Genomic DNA, 17,103 nt, shown 5'->3' on the forward strand with positions numbered 1-17,103 from the left:
AATTCCTTCCTACAAAGGTTTGGAAAAAATGTAAATGACAAACTCAGTGGACTCTCATTGTGTGTTCATGGGTATTACTGCAATATACTCTGCCAGGAAAAATCCTTGTTCTTATTTTGTCATTTCTATTTGTCCTGGTTGAAAATCACCATCAGCTACTCCATTTTGACCAAATAATCTGAGAAACAACTAATGAATTTGTAGTGATAGAAGGTATCCCTGATCTATCAAAACAGTGAGTGTGCATCATGTAAAGGAAATATTTTGAGATTTCAGTATTTGAGTGTGTTATGGCAAATCACTAAGGGCGCTGTCTGCATTATGGTCAGGGTGGGCCAAAGTTTCTCCATCATTGAGGCAAGCTCCTCACAGCGATATCCTGTTCCTGGAGCTCTCTCTTCCTTCGCTGCCACCAGTCAAAGCTCCTCGCTGTGATAGGTGGCTACAACCATGCTCAGAGTTGAACGCACAGCCGTCTGACCGTTATGTTTACAAACAAGTGATGAATGCCCTCATGCCGAATACTCTTACCCCTCCTTATCTATTTTCTTTGTTTGTCAATTTGAATTTCTGATTCTTTACAACTATCATGTAATTGGTATTGTAAGAATGGAAGAGAGAAGTTGGTTGATTTTCCATTCGTCTCCAATCTCAAACCAATCTGATCAAACAAACAAAAAGCTTAATTCATCTGGGAAATATGGTCAGTCGTAAACCTTTTAAAAAATAACTGTGATGGCATTCCCAAAGACATAAACAAAAGTATAAATGTTACTACATTTGGGGTTAGAAGGCAAATTTCAAGGTTCTTGTAATGGCCACGCCCTCACTGGTGGTAGCAATGTTACCGAGAAGGTAACGAAGGTGTCACACGCTGGGATGGAGCTTGTCAATGAGGGTAAAAAGGGAGGCAACTCAAACTGTTTAATATGTCATGCTAACAGTAATATGTATATATATGCTCATAACATGGAATGTGTTTTGTTATGCTGTTGTTAATAATAATGATAATAATAATAATAATTGTCTATGCTTCATTCATTGTTCATGCTTCTATTTGCACTCACCTGCCTACTAACATCGTGATAACATATTTCATCACTGCAGTATTGTGTCACATTGTTCTGAATTGATGAGTTCATCAGGTGTGTCCTATGAGCTGGTGTGAAGGTGTGTTGTCCGAGTGCCTACTTCCTATAGTCACCTGTCTACCAGTCTATGCATTCTTTCTACCCAGTCACAAGAAAACCTTGATCTGGTTTGAATAGGTATTTCCATACATTGTAGTAGGAACAGTGACTGTCAAACTAAGGATCATAATCCTGGGAAACCTGGGATTCAAACCCCAGATCAGCACATCCTGGCATGGTCAAGGGGTACAACACAACTCAAAGCACTTTATTTTTCCTTAGACCACTTGGCCACCTGGCCACCCATTTCCCCTTAATTATTACCTAAGGTCATCCAAATTATGTTTGTAAATTGATGAATTAATACAACTTGATCTATTTTTATAGACAGATTTGATCATGTATATAAGCAAGTTTTTCACTGAATTTGGCTGTTGGATTTTGAAAATATTTCAATTTTGAAACTGCATAAAATTTGATAAAATGCCTTGGAAAGGCATTGAACAGTATGAGCATAGTCTTTTGGTGGATTCAGTTTTGTATAAGCTATGATTACGGTAGTCTAACTTTCTGTAGTACATTTTGCATACCCAACTTGTGTAAGTTTGCTATTAATGGCATTGAGTATATAGCATGTGAAAGATGACACCCTTCTGCTACATATTCCCGATCTGTCTCTACCCAGTCCCTGATGTGTCTATACCATGACGCATGACACTCATGGTAGATGATGTAGCCTTCCACACTTGGACATAGTTCATCATGTTGATCAGATTATCCTTCAGTTGCTGGTGTGTAAAGTGCATGTGAAATCCAAAAGTAAATCCAAATTCTTCATGTAGTCATGATTTGTAGACGAATTTTAAGTTACGTCATCACATCAGTTATTTTTCAATTAGTTATGAATAAAATGAATATGTTTGTTTTTTTAAATGTGATTTTTTCTTTTATTGTATAGATTGTATCTGATTTGACCTATATTTTGAAGCTACAGATGCATGGATGTTGACTAAGTCGGTCTTGGTGGTGTATCTTGCAGCTTCCAAGCTGACCGACACTGATGGCTATGTGGTTCACATGGAGTACAGTCCCACGCTGGGCGGATACAGCATGGTGCTGTCCAGCGGCAAGGCTGTCTTTGTCATCCCCCCTTCCTCCAGATCAGAGAAAACAGTGAGTTGATGAAGGAACCAGATGGGGTGGGTGGGTGATGTTTGGTTCACAGTCAGTCAACCAGTTGGAGCTAGATGGGGTGGGTGGGTGATGTGTGGTTCACAGTCAGTCAACCAGTTGAAGCTAGATGGGGTGGGTGGGTGATGTGTGGTTCACAGTCAGTCAACCAGTTGGAGCTAGATGGGGTGGGTGGGTGATGTGTGGTTCACAGTCAGTCAACCAGTTGGAGCTAGATGGGGTGGGTTGGTGGTGTTTGGTTCACAGTCAGTCAACCAGTTGAAGCTAGATGGGGTGGGTGGGTGGTTGATGTGTGGTTCACAGTCAGTCAACCAGTTGGGGATGTTCACACAGCCCATTGTTTATGTATATATACAAATGTGCTGTCCAATGAAAGTCTTTTTTTAAAAATGAAAACAGATGTAGTACAGAGCCTTTGACTCTCTGGTCTGTGAGATGGTGCAAGATATAGTGTCATCAATGTGTGATGCAAGTGAAGTTTGTATCATATTTTCAGAGTGCCCATGGTGTTTGGGCTCAGGATTTGTCGAATGCTACCTCTCTCGCAGTCAACCACAGATACAGGCTCATAGCATTTGGATGTAAAAGGTAAGATTATTAACAATTACAAGGGATAAATTTGACAACTGGGACAGAATTGAAATGACAGATTATTTCCGTACTTCATGTTCATGTGCCCTTCATAATGCAGATTCAAGGGTTTATCTGGACCTGATCAGCGGCCGATAAACGGGCCAAAGTCTACAGCAGATGTCGGTACAAATTCCCTTATAGGAATTATACATATTAATAACTAATGTTACAGCTTTGTAGGAGTGACTTTAGTAACCCAGGAAAAACTGTAAAACTGTAAAATTTATGTTCTATGTATGAGCGACTGTTGCTTGTCTAATATTGTTTTGACTACATGGCAACTGTGAAGGACTCTTATGGATTGTGTTGTTTGTTTCAGTGGTGAGGGGATTGTGTACATGATAGATGAAGTAGTTGGAGCACTGGAAATCTCACATAAACTAGTCATCTCTAGCAGGGACTACCCAGGTAGGTCAACACACTCATGTAGACACACATAAACTAGTCATCTCTAGCAGGGACTACCCAGGTAGGTCAACACAGTCATGTAGACACACATAAACTAGTCATCTCTAGCAGGGACTACCCAGGTAGGTCAACACAGTCATGTAGACACACATAAACTAGTCATCATCTAGCAGGGACTACCCAGGTAGGTCAACACAGTCATGTAGACACACATAAACTAGTCATCTCTAGCAGGGACTACCCAGGTAGGTCAACATAGTAATGTAGACACACATAAACTAGTCATCTCTAGCAGGGACTACCCAGGTAGGTCAACACAGTCATGTAGACACACATAAACTAGTCATCTCTAATTAGTGATATCCAGGTAGGTCAATGCAGTCATGCAGACACACATCCATGGCTATATGTTGCTGTAAAGACACACATGCACTGACAACACATCCATGGCTATATGTTGCTGTAAAGGTACTGTGTTTGCACTGATGTCATTCATCAAGTTGCGAGCGCATGTTGGAATCTAAAGAAATGTTTTATCATGAAATAAACCATGCTTCGTTCTTCAATGTTCTTTGCAATTTAACGTGTAGCTATTTTATATATGATTATAACACTATCCATTACATGATAATAACACTATCTATTACATGAAAATAATACTATCCATTATATGATAGTAACACCATTAATACATAATAACACTCTCCTCAGATGCTGCCTCTATAGCTGGCTCAGTGCAGTGCATGAAGTGGACACCAGATGGCACTGCCATTGCTCTCACATGGAAGAATGGCGGCTTCTCCTTGTGGAGTGTGTTTGGGGCATTGCTGGTCTGCACACTGGGGGGGGATTACAGGTGAGTCTCCTGTTACACGGTGGGGAGGAGCACCATATACATTGCTGGTCTGTACACTGGGGGAGGGATTACAGGTGAGTCTCCTGTTACACGGTGGGGAGGAGCACCATATACATTGCTGGTCTGTACACTGGGGGGGATTACAGTTGAGTCTCCTGTTACACGGTGGGGAGGAGCACCATATTGGAATAAAGAAGGCGTGGAGCTGTGCTCGTAATATCAATCACTAGATTGTCTGGTCCTAGACTTGATTATGTACATGCTGCAGTCATTAGGCTGGAATACTGCTGATTGTGGCGTTAATCAAAACAATAATATATGACCTGATGATTTGTAAAATATTGTACCTCAATGATAAGGATAATTTGTCTGGTCCAGACTTAACATGCCATCAACTTGTAGCTGCAAAACATTCTGATTGTGGTGAAAGACAAAATTTACTAACTTAAATACAGTGGCTTACGAGTTGCATATATCTCCGAGGGGAGATAAACCTTGCTATCATTGGTTGCAAGTTGGTGGCAGGCTCTTCGACTGCATGATGGTGATGATGATGATGATGATGAATTAAATAGTTACATCCATATTACCCTTGTACACTCTATTTTCTTCCTAAATAGATCTTATATGAAGCACAAACTGTAAGATATCAGTAAATTGAATCTTACGTGATCCCTGTTTCTTTCCAGCTCCCCGAAGGAAGGCATTCACCTGTACCCTGCCTCTGTCAAGTCTATGGTGAGTGAGTCTTCTGAGAGGTGGATGTCATTGACTCCAGTAACATAGCTTACTTGGGAGGTAGCCGACCACTTTCTGGATGACCAACCCTCAATATGACAGCTGCCCTTGGTGTTTTCAGTGTTAGAGTTGATCCCCAGCAATGTATGCTTGTCGTAAGAGGTTCTTAAGTGGATTGGGTGGTCTGGCACTGTGACTTTGTTGTGTGTGATCATAACCATCATAGGACATGGGACGTGTTCATAATCAACCACTGGTCTGTCTGTCAATTATTTACAGGCCATATCATATTGTTGGAGTATTACTGAGTGCAGCATTGAACAACAAACATACACGAGCAACACATCTGCTATATGAGCGGTGTTCTCACTCACAGGACCATATAACTAATAATATTTTTAAAAAAACTTGCCTCGTCTAAGATTTTTTGGCGATTTTTTTATTGTTATTATTATTAGTTACATGGTCCCGTGTCTCACTCTACTGTGTGTCCTACTATACCTGATTCAGCAGCTTGTGGAATGATCGCTGGATGATGACAACTGATGTTATGTTCATACTTACTAGATCTGGTTTAGAATAAAATCATCTTCAACATTTCTCTTTCATTTCAGGAGTGGGGTCTAGAGGGGTACCATCTATGGATGATTTCAACACTGTGTGAAGGAGGCACGACCCAGGAGAAGGAAGGGGAGGGAGAGGAGAACGGGGAGGGGATCTATCAGCAGTGTCACAAGTCAAATCTGTTGCAGTTCCAGTTCCTAAAGAGTGCCCTATCAGTCAACCCATGCATGGTGAGTTATTAGTCAGTCAACCTATGCATGGTGAGTTATTAGTCAGTCAACCCATGCATGATGAGTTGTTTGTCAGTCAACCCATGAATGGCGAGTTATTTGTCAGTCAACCCATGCATGGTGAGTTGTTTGTAAGTCAACCCATGAATAGAGTTATTTGTCAGTCAACCCATGCATGATGAGTTGTTTGTCAGTCAATCCATGAATGGCGAGTTACTTGTCAGTCAACCCATGAATGGCGAGTTATTAGTCAGTCAACCCATGCATGATGAGTTATTTGTCAGTCAACCCATGCATGGTGAGTCGTTTGTCAGTCAACCCGTGCATGATGAGTTGTTTGTCAGTCAACCCATGCATGGTGCGTGGTTTGTCAGTCAACCCATGAATGGCGAGTAATATGTCAGTCAACCCATGCATGATGAGTTGTTTGTCAGTCAACCCATGAATAGAGTTATTTGTCAGTCAACCCATGCATGATGCGTTGTTTGTCAGTCAACCCATGCATGGTGAGTTGTTTGTCAGTCAACCCATGCATGGCGAGTTATTAGTCAGTCAACCCATGCATGATGAGTTATTTGTCAGTCAACCCATGCATGGTGAGTCGTTTGTCAGTCAACCCATGAATGGCGAGTAATATGTCAGTCAACCCATGCATGATGAGTTGCTTGTCAGTCAACCCATCATTAGAGTTATTTGTCAGTCAACCCATGCATGATGCGTTGTTTGTCAGTCAACCCATGCATGGTGAGTTGTTTGTCAGTCATCCCATGCATGATGAGTTGTTTGTCAGTCAACCCATGCATGATGAGTTGTTTGTCAGTCAACCCATGCATGGTGCGTGGTTTGTCAGTCAACCCATGCATGGCGAGTTATATGTCAGTCAACCCATGCATGATGAGTTGTTTGTCAGTCAACCCATGAATGGCAAGTTATATGTCAGTCAACCAAAGCTTGGTGAGTTGTTTGTCAGTCAATCCATGCATGGTGAGTTGTTTGTCAGTCATACCATGCATGGTGAGTTGTTTGTCAGTCAACCTATGCTTGGTGAATTGTTTGTCAGTCAACCCATGAATGGCGAGTTGTTTGTCTGTCAACCCATGCATGGTGAAATGTTTGTCAGTCAACCCATGCTTGGTGAGTTGTTGATCAGTCAACCCATGCATGGTGCGTGGTTTGTCAAGCAGCCTATGCATGGTGAGTTTTTATCAGTCAACCCATGAATGGTGCATGGTTTGTCAGTCAACCCTTGTATGGCCCTGAGGGGATTCCAAGTTAGAATCTGCCCCAAAAAACCTATGCTTGTTGTAAGTGGCAACTCAATGAATCAGTCTCAGTGATGGTCAGTCTCAGTGACTTTACTGATTGTGTTTGTTGGATGCTCATAGTTTCAATCACTGGTTCGTCTGATCCAGGTTCAATTATTTACATGACATATCACTGGAATAGTGTGTGGTTTTAAACAGCAAACAACCCTTGTATGTGGTAAGTTGTGTGCCAATTAACCCTTGTAGTCGGAGCAGTGTGTCAGTTGACCCCTGTGTGTTGAGTGGTCTGTCAACCCTCTATGTTTTTGTTACAGGCCAACCATGAGCATGTGTTCCTCCAGGGGGAGGATAAGCTATACATGAGTACTGGAGACACCATCTCCCGGACGTCTAGTCACCATCACCATCACCACCACCACCATCACAACTCTCCGCACATACGCAACAACACCTCATGTCTTCTAGGCAATGTGTTCATTGGCAACAAGCAATGGCAGGTCATCCCTATATCACACAGCTATCTGGCCAGCAACTGGCCAATCAGGGTGAGTTTAGTCCCAGGATCAGTCCTATATCACACAGCTATCTGGCTGTGCTTTGCATCTAAATAGTTTTTGCCAGGGCTCCGGTAAGACAATTCCCAGTCTGACATTTTGTACCAACCCTTGAGATCTACAGCTGGTACCCGGGTAGGATTGGACAATAATTGGTTGGGTACCCAGGTAGTAAATCTTTACTTGTCCCAGCCCTAGTGTCAGTCTTCAAAAACATGAGGGCAGGTTTATGACAAGGCATGTTTTACCTCTTCCAGTATTCAGCAGTGGACCGAGCTGGGCAGTGTGTGGCGGTGGCAGGGAAGACCGGTTTCGCTCACTATGCTCTCTTTAACAGAAAGTGGAAGCTGTTTGGGAATGAAACACAGGTAAGTCTCACAGCTAGAACAGCCAAGAATTAGTCCTAAAAAATCAGTTATATAATGCAGGCGACTGGTCTCATTCCCTTATTACCCCATTGAATGTATTCAGTATATGGAAGGGAAGCTCCTTGTGTTGTTGAGCATGTGTTGGTGTGAGTTTGATGTTGAGTGTGGGATGTTATGTGTGTGTTGTTGATGTTATGTGTGTGTTTGATGTTGATGTTGATGATGTGTGTGTGTCATGTTGATTGTGTGTCAAGTTGATGTTGATGATGTGTGTGTCTCATGTTGATTATGTTGTGTATGTGATGATGTGTGTGTGATGTTGATGTTAGGTGTGATGATGTTGATGGTGTAGGTCTGATGTGTGTATGTGATTTTGATGTTGATGTGTATGTTGTGTTGTTGATGTCTGGAAGATGTTGATTATGTGTGATGTTGATGTGGTGTTGTGTGTGTTGATAATGTGTGTGTCATATTGACAATGGGCGTGGTGTTGTTGATGTTGTGTGTGTTATTGATGTGTGTGTCATATTGATAATGGGCGTGGTGTTGTTGATGTTGTGTGTGTTATTGATGTGTGTGTCATATTGATAATGGGCGTGGTGTTGATGTTGTGTGTGTTATTGATGTGTGTGTCATATTGATAATGGGCGTGGTGTTGTTGATGTTGTGTGTGAGATATTGATTATGTTCTGTGTGTTATTGATGTGTGTGTCATATTGATAATGGGCGTGGTGTTGTTGATGTTGTGTGTGAGATATTGATGATGTTGTGTGTGTTGTTGATGTGTGTGTCATATTGATAATGGGCGTGGTGATGTTGATGTTGTGTGTGAGATATTGATTATGTTGTGTGTGTTGCAGGAGCGAGACATGGTTGTGTCAGGCGGCATCACTTGGTGGAAGGACTTCATCTGCCTGGCCTGCTACAACATCCCAGGGCAGAGGGACGAGGTGAGACTTTCCTATGTTATACAATCAGGGAATTAGAGGTGTTTCCCTTTCTTGCTTATCTTAATAAAGATGAATCTGAGAACTGCCTATGTTTCTTAAAAATTATTTGGTTTTCAAATATCAAATACATCAAAAATATTGCTGGACTGACGAGTCAAAAGGTGACTATTGGCTAACTGGTACTTTATCTTTCATTTCTGAAATTTGTTAACAGAAAAACAGATCCATAGAACAAATAATTACAAAAAAATGCCTTAGAAATCTGTCATCTGTTAATCCTGTTTCAGATCCGATTCTATCCCCGTGGCACTAAGCTGGACAACACGTTTGCCCAGATAACCAAGGTGCCTGCTCAGGTCCTCCTCCTCAACACATTCAGGGACATCCTCATCATCTTCTGTGCTGACAGCCATGTCATGCTCTTTAGTTTGGAGAGGAAAAATACTCAGTCAAGTAAGTGAAAATCTTATTGATTGAACATACCTGTAGTCATAAAGCAAGCTATGTTAAGGAAAGACTAGGTTTGGTGGAATTTGCAGTTCTAGAAGGCTTTATGAAAGGCATATAAAAAAACATTTTTTTGTCTGTTAATTCGAAGTTTATTATCTTTATCTGAATAAATCAGAGACATCGTATCATTTTCTAACATGGCACTGATTAAGATGTCTCATCTTAGACTGGATTGTGGAGCAGAGTTGCTCTGTTTTTTTGTAGTATTTTTCAGTGTACATGTTTTTTGTGTTGTTTCAGATCCAGCAGTTACAATCAGCAAAATTCAGGAGGTGCCCCTCAACCAGTTTATACCCCACCCCCTGTGTGTAGCTGGCCTCACACTCACCTCCCTCACATCCGAGTCAGGTAACATATAAACTATACAGGTGCCCCTCAACCAGTTTATTCCCCACCCCCTGTGTATAGCTGGCCTCACACTCCCCTCCCTCACATCCGAGTCAGGTAACATATAAACTATACAGGTGCCCCTCAACCAGATTATTCCCCACCCCCTGTGTATAGCTGGCCTCACACTCACCTCCCTCACATCCGAGTCAGGTAACATATAAACTATACAGGTGCCCCGCAACCAGATTATACCCCACCCCCTGTGTGTAGCTGGCCTCACACTCACCTCCCTCACATCCGAGTCAGGTAACATATAAACTATACAGGTGCCCCGCAACCAGTTTATTCCCCACCCCCTGTGTGTAGCTGGCCTCACACTCCCCTCCCTCACATCCGAGTCAGGTAACATATAAACTATGCAGGTGCCCCTCAACCAGTTTATACCCCACCCCCTGTGTATAGCTGGCCTCACACTCACCTCCCTCACATCCGAGTCAGGTAACATATAAACTATACAGGTGCCCCGCAACCAGTTTATTCCCCACCCCCTGTGTGTAGCTGGCCTCACACTCCCCTCCCTCACATCCAAGTCAGGTAACATATAAACTATACAGGTGCCCCTCAACCAGTTCATCCCCCATCCATAGAAAAGTAAATGGCTCAAATTATGTGTCTAGACAATAAGATAAGAAGTAACATCTATTTAATCATCTATATATTGACATGTTCACCAATGATCATTTGTCAGGCTGATTCCACTTAGACCAGAGACTCTTTAAGAAGATTGTTTGTCAGAAGACATATGGAACGTTTGTTCTCCATCACATTTGACCCTGTTGTACTTCCCTGCTTGCAGGAACACAAATCAAGCATACATCCAAAGAAGCTGAGAGTATGTTGCTGAATGTGTCGGGCAAACTGTTGATGTTTCAACGAGACCGCACCGGTCCTCAGATCAAAGATGAAGATCATAAATATAGATCGGTAGGTGACGTTTTCATTAGTGCAGCACGCTGTACTTGTTACTTTCTCACGACACTGTAAGACAGGAGATGCCATGCAGTACTTTTTGTTTGCTCACAACACTGTATTCCCGTGAACAATCGCGTTAGAATAGGTCTTCACCATCCCGTGCTTGCTGTAAAAGGCGACGACGCTTGTCATAGGAGGTAATTAACAGGATCGGGTGGTCAGGCTAGCTGATTTGGGAGATGCATGTCATCGTATCCCAAATGCGTGGATCGATGCTCATGATGTCAATCACTGGATTGTCTGGTCCAGACTTGATCATTTACAGACCGCCGTCAAATAGTTTGAATAGTGCAGAGTGTGGCATTAAACAACAGACAAATAACAACTAACCAACAACACTGTAATACATGAGTTCCCCGAAATGAAAGCAGAGTTACTGGATGGTTGCAGTGAGTGATTGTGTGTCGTACTCCCTGATGGCATGGATCGTTGCTCATGCTATCATTCATTTGTACATGTCCAGGTTGCTGTGTTTTTTCTAGAATATTGCTGGCTATGCCAATCACTAGCAATCACTTTCTACCTGTTGAAAGGGGCTGATGTCCAAGTATCTATGTCCATGTACCAGTGAGCATGGTTATTTATGGAAATAAACTATGTCAGTGTCAATGTCATGTCAATGTCATGGAAAAATATATATGTACTTATGTACATTCAGTAAAAGTGAATATAATCCTCACCCCCATTCTTGGGTACAAGTTTCAAGAAAATTGGTACATGTGTACTTCATATGTTTTAGAAAAAAGTGAACATTAGAGACAAGAAATATGGCATACAGTAAACCTTGTTAGACCAGGCCTCATTAATTCTCCACCCCCTCTTTTCAGATGATTACAGGGGGCACGGGTGGCCCAGTCGTCAAAGGCGCTGCGATTCGCTGTGCAGAGTTGCGTCCCTTGGGCACGCCAGAAACCTATGGTTGTGGGTTTGAATCCCGGTTCGCCCCAGTTATGTTTCTTGGTTTGTCAGCACCATACCCGTGCTCTTGGGTTTCCCTGAAGTGGTAAACGTCTGAGACCTGCATCACTTCGGGCATTCCTCCCACATTAAGTTGACACGCCGTGATATAACTGGAATACTGTTTAAAGTGGCGTTAAATCCAACTCACTCACTCACTCACTCACTCAGATGATTACATTTAGGAACATCTATGTGCATATATAATGGAGATTACTCCCTAATGATGATCTAATATTACAGAAAGTTCTCACTGTTTGTAAAAGTCACCAACAGTAATTGTTAGGAAAGCAGGGTTTCCAGTCTAGCAAGGTCTGGAGTAATGGGTTTTTGTTGTGATCAGCAAGATTGAAGAAACTAGCAACATGTTCCAAATTTCCATCCGCACATCTCCTTCAACCATATCTACATCAGTGAATCATTTTGTGCCTGACACTAATCATTGTGATGGTTTCACAGTATGTAAACACTATGAAGTACGCCATGTACAGTGTATTGGTGTGTCTGCAGGTGCCGTTCTGTCCGCCGTCTGTCGTAGCTACCTCTGTAGAGAATCTCTGGACGACCTCCAGGGCCAATCTGGGCAAGATGCAATTACTGGAGGCCATGTGGCTGGGCTGTGGCTCACATGGGATGAAGGTCAGTCAAAGGCCCAGCTAGCTATAGCCCTTAGCCGCTATACTGTATAACCGTTATTAAATGATCTATTGAAATAGGGCCTCAAAATTTCATAAACATGGAATAAAATTAACATCTTGAAAATTGTCTTTTTGTTCTTCCTATCATGTCTGTTAACCACTTTGACTTTGAGTAAAAAAATTCAAATATGAGCAGTTCTACACAGGAATTGAAGTAACCTTTTTTACTTTCAATGTTCATTCACAAAGATATTTCACCCAACATACAACAATTTTAAAAGATTAGCAAAGAAAACTACATATTAAATAAGTTTTACTTTTATATTAATGTTTTTTATTTAATTATGAATATTTTTATTTATTTATTCAATTTTATTCTTGTTTAATTTGCTTTTATTTGAAAATAATCAGTGCACCTGTAATTAAACATTAGATGCCTTAGTGTCTTTTTGTAAGATATTTCTGGAGATATTTCCTTTGAGTTGCGTAAGCTGTTACTATTGCCTGGTTGCGATCTAGAAATGTGATGAGAAGGAAGGAAGATGTTTGAGATATATATAAGGATATCTGTTGCAGGTGTGGTTACCTTTGTTTCCTAAGAATGAAGGAAAAGCTCACAACTTCATGTCAAAACGAATAATGTTGCCATTCAAAGTGGACATTTATCCTCTAGGTGAGTACAAAGCCATGCTTTTGTCCCTGTGCCTCCCATAGTGGAGGAGTGTGTAGGTGGCCTCTGTTTGCTAGCTTCCCTCCATGCAGTCTCTAGGGCTTTGCTTCATGTAGTACCGGTATGGCCTTGTCTGAGGCAGGTGACTTTGTTTGGGTCTAATCACCAAGTAGTAAATGGCTGCCCTTTTGGATAAAATGGTAATGTCAATGCTATTCCTTGTAGAGCCTAGCACAGCATTGGGTTGTATACTCCCGAGGACGAATAGAATGCAATATCAGTTATCACTGATTTGTTAATGTCATGAGACCCATGAAGATCCGGGGTAGAATAAGTCTTTAAGCAACCCATGCTTGCTGTAAAAGGCGACTATGCTTGTCGTAAGAGGTGACTAATAGGATCGGAGGGTCAGGCTCACTGACTTGGTTGACATATGTCATCGTATCCCAATTGCGTGGATCGATGCTCATGATATCAATCACTGGATTGTCTGGTCCAGATTCGATTATTTACAGACCGCCGTCATATAGCTGGAATATTGCTGAGTGAGGCGTTAAACAAGAAAGAAAGAAACGTTAATGTCATGAGCTTTTCTGTTTTGTGTAATCACTTGCTTTATGTGTCCCCGAATGTCACACTTGGACAATATTTACTCTTGGACAAAATAGAATGAAGAGTAGAGGTTAAGTATTTTCAATATGCTTGAACTCATTGTCCACCCACTTGGGGACTCCAGGTTAAAGTAGGTCCCCGGCAACCTTTCTTTGCCCTAAGAGTTGACTAAATGTATTGGGTAGTCAGTCTCCGTGACTTTGTTGATTGGGTACTATCGTACTAAGATGTCATGGGATAGTGCTCATAATATCAATCACTGGTTTGGACATTTGATGCTGAGGATAAAACACGACTCCTCGGTATTGTATTGTTTGATAGGCATTACTTAGAATGTGACCGATGGCAAAGTAGACACAGTTTATGGATAATAACTTCTTTAATTGCTGTAAAGGTGATGTTTCGGTATAGATCCTTATACTGTTGTCAAGCAAGACTGTTGTCTAGCAAGACTGTTGTCTACTTTGTCTTTGGTATTGGTTGAAAATGTAAAACAGCAAGCGAGGGAAAAGCCTTAGGTTTTACATTTTTAACCAAAACCGAGGAGGAGTGTTTAACTTACTTATCAACCATCTAAATGCAAGAAATACCAGAAAAAATAAGAAAACATTGGAATACCTTATAATGAAACAATACAGTGTATCGCAGTGTAAAAGTAATTTGATCAAAGCATTCGAGAGAAACACCATTTGCATCATGACGTAAAATTAAACAACCTTTCATCACCTGCCCCGATGGCTCAGTGGAAAAACAGTTGGTTACAAAACTTAACACGATATGAGAGGTTGCAGGTTCATTTCCCTTCATCCTTAATCAAAAGATTTCAATTCTAGTCTTCAATTTTAGAACATTGGGCGTATGTAAAGTTAGTCCAAACACCATCTGCTACTCAACTCATCAGGTCTTTCTAGGAAAAAGTAAAACCTCATACCCAGGATGAGGTGTTTCTAGGAAAAAGTAAAACCTCAACCTGAGTGGAGGTCTTTCAAGGAAAATGGAAAACCTCCTAAGAGGTTGTTACGAAAAAACAAGAGGAGTCCAAAACAATGGTTAATATCCGTGATAGGTTTATAATTGGATATAGAGGCTGCCATCATATAGGTGGTATTGATGAGTAGGGTGTTAAACAGTCAACAACGCCTCTACTGTCTTGCACCCTGTAAGGTTGTGTATTGTGTGTCTGCAGCTGTGCTGTTTGAGGATGCGGTTATCCTGGGCGCTGCCTGTGATGCTGTAGTGTACGATGTCTCTTCTCCCGGCCAGGAGAAGTCATCACTTCCTCTGTCACTCCTTGAGAGAACTGTAAGTTGAGGCAGACTCAACATTGCTGCAATTAATGTTGTACAACTGTTTAAGATTAATGTTTTTCCACTCGTCAGTGCCACTGAACTTCATCATTTATTCATGTTTATGTTGCTATATCTTTTCATTGTTATTAGACCTGTAAAGATCCAGTTAGAATAAGTCTTCAGCAACCCATGCTTGCCGTAAAAGGCGACTATGCTTGTCGTAAGAGGCGACTAACAGGATTGGGGTGGTCAGGCTTGCTGACTTGGTTGATGCATGTCATATCTCAATTGAGTAGATTGATGCTCATGATATCAAACACTGGATTGTCTGTTCCAGACTTGATTATTTACAGACCGCTGTCATATAGCTGGAATATTGCAGAGTGTGGCATTAAACAACAAACAAACATTATTTTTAAAGTCTATAGCAATGGGGAATATTTGGAATATCAGGATTGTTTGTACCCATCTGAGGTAATATTTGATATAGCGTGACAAGGTATAATTGTTCAGCATTATGTTGAAAGAATTAAGGGAATGAGAGTTCTCTTGTGCCATATTATGCATAGACAGCGTGGTCAGAAATATTATGTACCTCATTTGACCTTTCCAATTTGTGTCTCAGCTTGGGAATTATGAGAAAATTAGTTGATTAGATGAGAACCACAGCCTGTCAAGGTTGCTGAAACATTATTACCATTAGAACAAGCATCTGGATTTTGTCTTTTGTTATGTACATGTTGGTGTATATATTTCAGAGTCAGATCTATCTCCATCATATCCTGAGGCAACTGCTGAGAAGAAAGTAAGTAAACCCAAGACATTCTTCAATGTGTGTATTTATGGGAAAGAATGGTAAGTTAGAGCTGTTCAGAAAGTAAACTTGTGGATTTCCTGGCTTTGCATGACACAGTTGTGAGAGGTGTTGCTGCCTGTTTCAGCCTGGGTGTGCATGCTCTGAACCTGGCCCGGTGCTGCACGGAGCTGCCCTACTTCCCCCACGTGCTGGAGCTGCTGCTACATGAGGTCCTGGAGGCGGAGGCCACATCTAAAGACCCTATCCCAGGTAACCGAGGGGTAGAGGCTGTCACAAGGTCACAAGTTCACCAGGGAACCAGTTTAGGGAAAATTCTAGGCTATCTGGTGGCCTATCTAGGCGGAATTCTAGGCTGTCTGGTGTCCTGTCCAGGGGAATTCTAGGCTATCTGGTGCTCTATCTAGGGGGAATTCTAGGCTATCTGGTGCCCTATCTAGGGGGAATTCTAGGCTATTTGGTTTCCTATCTAGGGGGAATTCTAGGCTATCTGGTGTCCTGTCTAGGGGAATTCTAGGCTATCTGGTGTCCTGTCTAGGGGAATTCTAGGCTATCTGGTGTCCTGTCTAGGGGGAATCTGGTGGTATGGTGTACAAAGCACCAGGTTAGGCTGTCTTTATTATCATGTGAAAAAGAGAGTTATAGCCCTTAGGGATGAAAATATTGCCTGTTCCCATTTGATGATATCTTATATTTATGGCAAATATGAACAAAGGTTGTGCCACAGCGTTCTTTAGCAGTAGCATTGTAACTGTTGCATGAGCTGATGGATGATGTTAAAGGTGTCATCAGTGTAATGTAGTTGCACATTATGAATGGAAGGAAATATTTAAATGTGAAGTTTTTATCCATTTACAAAACAATAAAGTCACTAACATGGAAATCACAATGTTACCTTCAATGTGAACATTTTGTCAGTGTGTGGTCCTTTGCTTGTTGCTGAACAGAATGCAGAGCAACTCAATATTCTTTCATTTGACTGCTGGCATATGGATTTTGAAAATGCCTATCTTAGAAAAAGTCCCCTACTTGACCATTGACCAGCAGACATCCTGAACCAAAGTGTATTTAGTTTTGTTTCATGTTGTTACAGACCCATTGTTGCCGCGAGTCGTAGCATTTATCCAGGAATTCCCGGAGTACCTCCAGACCGTGGTCCACTGTGCCAGGAAGACGGAGGTTGCTCTCTGGCCCTACCTCTTCTCCACTGTCGGAAACCCTAAAGATCTGTTCGAGGTGAGTTTGGAGAAGAACTGGAATGAAATTAAAGAGCTTCAAGAAAAAAAGATGGTGCTGATGGTGAACAGTCACTTGCCATAGTGAAGCAGCCCCATGTATAAGAGAATGCTTTAAGGTTTGGTCCC

General features: G+C 41.7%; 1 protein-coding gene across 1 annotated transcript in view; it reads left to right on the top strand.

The window, feature by feature from the left end:
• Positions 1-17,103, top strand: part of LOC139478195 (guanine nucleotide exchange factor subunit RIC1-like) — an 80,257-nt gene that overhangs the window by 44,091 nt on the left and 19,063 nt on the right. Inside the window, exons 7-24 of the mRNA XM_071260567.1 lie at positions 2,170-2,303; positions 2,818-2,909; positions 3,274-3,362; positions 4,074-4,218; positions 4,908-4,956; positions 5,571-5,750; positions 7,330-7,560; positions 7,827-7,937; positions 8,798-8,887; positions 9,175-9,340; positions 9,638-9,745; positions 10,584-10,711; positions 12,227-12,355; positions 12,931-13,027; positions 14,823-14,938; positions 15,684-15,730; positions 15,867-15,991; positions 16,833-16,975. Coding sequence (XP_071116668.1) covers positions 2,170-2,303; positions 2,818-2,909; positions 3,274-3,362; positions 4,074-4,218; positions 4,908-4,956; positions 5,571-5,750; positions 7,330-7,560; positions 7,827-7,937; positions 8,798-8,887; positions 9,175-9,340; positions 9,638-9,745; positions 10,584-10,711; positions 12,227-12,355; positions 12,931-13,027; positions 14,823-14,938; positions 15,684-15,730; positions 15,867-15,991; positions 16,833-16,975 — 2,180 coding nt within the window. The remainder of the gene's footprint in view (positions 1-2,169; positions 2,304-2,817; positions 2,910-3,273; positions 3,363-4,073; positions 4,219-4,907; positions 4,957-5,570; positions 5,751-7,329; positions 7,561-7,826; positions 7,938-8,797; positions 8,888-9,174; positions 9,341-9,637; positions 9,746-10,583; positions 10,712-12,226; positions 12,356-12,930; positions 13,028-14,822; positions 14,939-15,683; positions 15,731-15,866; positions 15,992-16,832; positions 16,976-17,103) is intronic.

Source organism: Haliotis cracherodii, unplaced genomic scaffold, assembly GCF_022045235.1.
Source record: "Haliotis cracherodii isolate W230 unplaced genomic scaffold, xgHalCrac1.p SCAF_4, whole genome shotgun sequence".
In the NCBI taxonomy this organism is placed as follows: domain Eukaryota; kingdom Metazoa; phylum Mollusca; class Gastropoda; order Lepetellida; family Haliotidae; genus Haliotis; species Haliotis cracherodii.